Source organism: Schistocerca nitens, chromosome 11 (genome assembly GCF_023898315.1).
Source record: "Schistocerca nitens isolate TAMUIC-IGC-003100 chromosome 11, iqSchNite1.1, whole genome shotgun sequence".
In the NCBI taxonomy this organism is placed as follows: domain Eukaryota; kingdom Metazoa; phylum Arthropoda; class Insecta; order Orthoptera; family Acrididae; genus Schistocerca; species Schistocerca nitens.
In genome coordinates, this window is record NC_064624.1 from 191,254,979 (window position 1) to 191,261,415 (window position 6,437).

Genomic DNA, 6,437 nt, shown 5'->3' on the forward strand with positions numbered 1-6,437 from the left:
TTTGATAGCACATGTAGAGTAACTAAAACTTTACCTTTGTTGAAGATCACTGTATTTCACTTCATTCACTTTGTAAATCTTTCAGTACTCCCATGCTGTCAGGGCACAGTGTCTGACTGGTTCCCACTGGGGGTAAGGAGTGCTTGATGGACAACCTGTGTTACTTGTATGTGAGGCATAAGTGAGAAATAAGATCAGACACTAGCTCAATGAATACGTACAGCAGTTTCGCAATAATATTAGATTTTGTTTTCATTTGCCAGGAACCTCTTTGCAACAAACATTGCTAACATTGTCCTAAAAATTTTGACAGCCATTTCGTTTGTAGGAGATACTAATGTCAGTAACATGCAGGGGTAATGCCAGCATCTCCTGGTGGGTTGTGAGATGAGCCATGTCTCCTGAATACAGGTGGTAGAATTTGCTGCAGCATAGTTACTTAATTTCTTACAACTAATCTCTAATCCTGCTTCATTATAATTCTAACCTCCACACACAGGCATGTTAAAAGGAGGTCTTTGAGGTTGGTACCACATAGAGCAAACAGGATTGTTTTACCAAAACTGCTTACATCTTGCCAATCTATGATTATTGCAAGCTAAATTCGCCACTCTGTTGTTGCATTTGTCCTGTTGTGGAAGTAAGCGTCAATCCACAGTATTCACCTTCTGCAAAGCTTGGCGATAATTCCAATGTTACTCATCTCCAGAGCACACTGTAAAAGTGAGTATTGAAACCAGAACAGCTGTCTACAACATTACTTTTGTCAGCTGGTCAACAAAAATGTGAGTAGCAACCAGGAGTATTTATTATTATTGTAATAGCCCATAAAACTGCTATATCAGGCAGGGTCAATCTAAAAACCAGATGGGAGACAGGGCGATAGCTCAGGCAGTGCATATGTGGTGTCTCAAAGAACCTAGATATCACTTTTTATTTTCAAGTAGTGCTACATAACAGCTGAACTGCTAGGAACCATTTATCTTTATGCAAGAAATCAGTCTTGCTTAATCTACGGAACCCAGGGGAAAATGATACATTGCACAAAATTACTAAAATGTTGCCCTCACCAATTGTAAGCCAAATTACAAGAAGAGTTCGATCAGCATGTGGCATACCTGGTCTGTAGAATCCAAGAAAGAATGCATTAACATCCAGCCTACATTTGGATGATATTTCTGCATGCTGAGCTTGTGGATGACTGGAATACACTGCCTTTCCATAATCCAATATGTCGAAACAGTGCGTGTTTGCGGCTGTGTCTTCATGGTATATGTGTTCGTATGACAGTTCTGGGAAAGCCAGTGCCTGCCATCTATGCCATATGTAAGCTGTGAAAGTTAGAGGTATTTTCGGCAACTTTGCTTATGGGCACACCAGGCATCTACCCTTATCACATGGCCTGTGTGGAAGCAACTGTATAAGAAACATACCTACATAGGACATAGCCAAAAGGTGTGTTCTTTTTAATGCAGAATACAAAACTGTGGTCAGTGGGGTATAATATTCTACATTGACTTAGAGATGTTAGACAGGAGCCCATTTTACTATGAGTTTCTCTTACAGATCAATTTCTGGTGTATGACATTAATGACAGTGTATAACTGTTACCTGCAATGGAGTGATTAACTGTAAAGATTTCGATTAATCACGTAGAAAATAAGTTTTACTGTAATCTGATTAAAGCTACTTGACAGTTGACGTGTGTGACTTGGCATTGCAGTGCTGCTACATCCACTGCCAGCTACTGCTCGGTTATAGGCAACACACAAACGCAGTGGGTCACTTCACAAATGCTGTTAATATGTAATGCACAGCATGAGAGAAATGGGATTTGCTCTGTTGAACGGTGATTTTAAGTGATCTGTGACTAAACTGCGGTAGATGACAGGTTTTGTAGCCCTTAATTTTAACTCATGCCCTAACCTTACCACAACCGTGTGGTGTGCAATATAACTGAGAAAACAGCGATCAAGAATCTGCAGCACAATTAAGATCATGATCATTTTGTGCAGACGTTTTAAGGCTAACCACTCTCAGGAAACTCAAGACACAAAAATTTCCTTATGTTCGTTAGCGTAGCCGTATTCTGCAGCAAAATTTCACTTCTTGAGGAAAGCAAACTGTAATTTTTCATTGTCATTGGTTACCTGAAACCAAATATAATACCCACCAAACAGCAAAACAATCAAAAGCAACAATCATGATAAAATAAGAATAATATCACACAAATGTGTGCATGCTCCTACGCTCCCACAATCATATCCACACTCAAATGAACTCATTGGGAAACTCAAAAACTTCCATTATCATTCTGATGGTATGGGGTAGCTGCAGGTGGAATGATTGGACCCAGATATCACACAGGTAGACCATGCATGTATGTATGATACTTGCTATCAGAAGGCTAAGGTAGGCTGTACAGTGTGTGACTTGTGGTGACATCACCACTGACACTTGTGTTTGATTCAGCCAAGGATGTTTTGGAATTCCCAGTGACCAAATGTTGAGTTGTAAAAATATTTCTGAATGGGTAGCTGTAACTGCATTGGTATTCTTCATGCCAGAGGGCTACACATAAGATGTGCTGCTAACAACACACATCTTATGTTAGAACAATTTGTGTGTCATTCACATTTGTTCATCAGTCTGGAAGTTCATACGTTTTCCTTCATGTATTGACCTGAAGTTATGTCCTGTATATGCACAGATGTTCTCCATCTGGTTGATGGCCATACTACCTCGCAAATAAAAAAGTTGATGTTGGTGATAGTTGTTGATTCATTTAGAATCAAATAAAAAACCATGCTTTATTGTTTTGTGAAATAAATTTATCATTTGTGGTTTTAAGAATTTCTACCCATAGCTGAAAGTGCTCTCCAAAACAAAGAAAGTCACTTGCAAAAATTTTGTTTTACTTTTATTTTAAAATCATTGATTACTCTTCTTTTTCGTCTTTTTTAATTCTTTGAATGGAAACTCCTATGTACAAAACTGGAGGATATTATATCTAATAAATGTAGTATTTTTGTAATATTGACACTTTTTTAAATAACCGTAGCTACTAGAAAATTTGTAAATGTAGTCAGCACTGAATGAGATTGGTCGTTATTTTAGTTCCTGTGTTGGTTTCTTTATGAAAATGTTTCAGTGTCGCAAAATGATATCATTCTGGCAGAATCTCATGTTAATTTTAAACCACTTACATGTAGTGAATAAATTATCTGTGACAGCCATACATTTTTATCTTTTGGTTGATAGTCCCTGATTTTGTGTGTGTTAAAATATTGTTTTTCGTATCTTGTAAATTAACATTTCACACCTCTTTCTTCATTCCTCAGTTTCATTCAAAGTGCTGGTGAGAGCTGTGACATTTCGTTTCAAGAAACATTACATCAAAGAGTAGTCAACGACGAGCTGGAGATAGATGCAGAGAAGTCAACAGATTTCACTGTGTGCAGTAGCTATACCAATATATCTATTTCACAAGAAAATAGCTTATTCAGCACGAGATTTAGTCGTAGCATTGAGGAAAAGGAATTTCACAAGTTTAACTGTGATTTCTGCCTAAAGAGCTTCCCTTCAAAATACAGACTCATAATGCATGTCTTCAACCACATTGATGGTGTGCAGGCACCTGCATATGTGTGCAAGTCATGTGGTGAAGTATTGCCCACTGATGATTGCTTGAAAAAACATTTGAGAATGAGTGAGGTTGACCAAGCATTATCTGCTGCCAACAGTGAGATAATTGACTGGAGTGATGACCATGAAAACATTATCTCCTTGGAAAGTGTACGAGAAGGAACCATGGAACAGAGTGAGAAGCAGTCTTCATCCAAGAAAAGTAGGAAAACATTCAAGAAATCCCTTAATGACGTCTGCAATACACATAATGTGACACAAGCTGCAGAAAAACCCGTAAGATGTGATGATGATGGAATGTCATCTACAAGTGATAATGTCAATGTCCACAGCGTGCTAAGTGCAAAGCGGTGTCACAGATGTGATGTTTGTGGTAAATTGTTCACTCTGTTAAGTGCTCTTAGGAGACACAAAATAATACATACTGGTAAGAGAGCCCACAAATGCGATGTTTGCGGCAAATGTTTTACCCGTTTGAGTCATCTTAAGCGTCACAACTTCATACACACTGGAAAGCGACCCTACAAATGTAGTGTTTGTGGAAAATCGTTTAATCGTTCCAGCAATTTGAAGACACATGAATTAATACACACAGGAAAGATGCCTTACAAATGTGATACTTGCGGCAAATCTTTTAATGCGTTGTCCAATCTCAAGTTCCATGTTCTAATACACACTGGACAGAGACCCTTCAAATGTAGTATTTGTGGAAAATCGTTTAATCATCCTAGCCATCTGAAGAGACATGAAATTATACACGCAGGAACGAGGCCTCACAAATGTGATACTTGTGGCAAATCGTTTAATTTATTGTCGACTCTCAAGTTCCATGTTCTAATACATACTGGACAGAGACCCTACAAATGTAGTGTTTGTGGAAAATCGTTTAATCAGCCTGGCCATGTGAAGAGACATGAATTAATACACGCAGGAAAGAGTTCTCACAGATGTGGTATTTGCGGAAAGTGTTTCACTTACTTGGGTAAACTCAAGGAACACACAACAGTACACACTGGTGAATGACCGCACATATGCTGTGCTTGTGGAAAAGAGTTTACTCTGTTGAGCAATCTCAAGAGACAGGAATTAATACACACTGGACAGAGACAACACAAATGCAATGTGTGTGCCAAATCTTTTTTGTTACTGGATCATCTAAAGAGACACACATTAATACACGGAGGAAAGACATCCCACAAATATGATACTTAAGCAAATATTTTCCTCCGCTAATCTTAAAAAAAAGAGTTAGTTCACGACCGTATAAATGTAGTGCTTGTGGAAAAAAGTTTAACCAGTCGAGTAAATTCAAGACACAAGATTCACTACACACTAAAACAGGCTACACAGATATATTTGTGGGAAATCTTTTACCCGGGTTTATCGTTTTAAGAAGCATTCTATAATACAAACTTAGTAGAGACCATTCAAAGCATTGTCGAGGTCTATAGTGTTACACATGTTGAAAGGCCACATGTGTCTTATGAAACTTGTTTGCATCTGCTAGAGAGATGTGTAAAAAAATTACAAATCCATTTCTGCTGCTTGACATCTCAAGAAGATGCCTACAAAATATTACATATGAATTACATAGTTGCGTTTTTTTTGTGATTAATGCTCCATGCCTTAATGAACTGGCTACCAGAAATTTATGCATTGAGAGATATCTTTTACTCGTTGGGGTTTAAGTTCTAAGTAGTAATGAGGACCCCATCTTCATCATGAGAATGGAACAATATGTTGCCAATGTGTTGTCAATGTTTTGAAAGATACTGCCAATGTAAGATTCATGAAGCTGTATTCACTAGCTAGGTGACAGCTAAGATGTGCTTATTACATATTCTTCACTCATGCTATTTATTTGAACAATGGAGAAAGATACAAAAATAACACGATCTTACAAACACTTTACTGAGGTATGCTTACTTAATAGTTGCTAATTGTGTAGTTAATAATACGCACACATGTGAACTGTTTTTTGCTAGTTCCCCATTAGGAAATAACTGATGGTGGCGAGTATGCAGTGATACTCCAAAAATTTCAATCGTCTGCCTAGTAACCTTTTGATTCACCTTCAGAATGCAATACAACAGCTCTTCTGGATGTTTAGGACTCATTAGTTCTTTGTTAGTTTTCCAGTAGTACATTGGTCTACGTGTCTACACATAGCTCACACAGTACCCATAAATTGTAGGCTATTGGTCTGTTGCTGTATAGACAGTGTGCAATAGCATCCCAAGTTCGTTTCATCATGATCTAATGGGTTGAAGTAGGTGGGCACGACAAGTGTGCGCTATCATGCTGCTCAAACCATTGTAGTGTGATGATGGCCCTATGACTTGGACAGTTACCCTGCTGCAAGATGATGTCACTGTCAGGGAAATGATTAACAGGTTGCAATAATGTTTGTGTTGTCCACAGTTGCCTTGATGCTTTCAGTTATGACCAGCTGTTTCTTGGCATCTCATATGAATATCCCCCATAGCATGACATTGCCATCAAACTTCCTGCTTCTGTTGTGCAGTACATGTTTTGAATAACCATTCATCTGGATGATGACATATCTGGGCACAACCATTGACCTGGTTGAACACGAAATGTTACTTATCCCAACATGTGACACATCTTTATAGGTATGCAGTCCAATCTCAATTATCCCATTTCCACTGCGCTTGTAACAGACAATGTTGTTAGATCAACATGGGAATACAAAGCTGTTATGTTACTTGAGGCCTCATGCTCAACAATGTCTGCTTAATTATTGAGTCTTGAGCATGCTCAAACATTATCTC

The 6,437-nt window shown here is 38.2% G+C and overlaps 1 protein-coding gene across 1 annotated transcript; it reads left to right on the forward strand.

The window, feature by feature from the left end:
- Positions 1-3,600: 3,600 nt before the first annotated feature.
- LOC126212764 (zinc finger protein 239-like) lies at positions 3,601-5,167 on the forward strand. The gene has a single exon (XM_049940170.1). The coding sequence runs from the start codon at positions 3,601-3,603 to the stop codon at positions 4,666-4,668; it is 1,068 nt and encodes a 355-aa protein (XP_049796127.1). The 3' UTR covers positions 4,669-5,167.
- Positions 5,168-6,437: the final 1,270 nt, after the last annotated feature.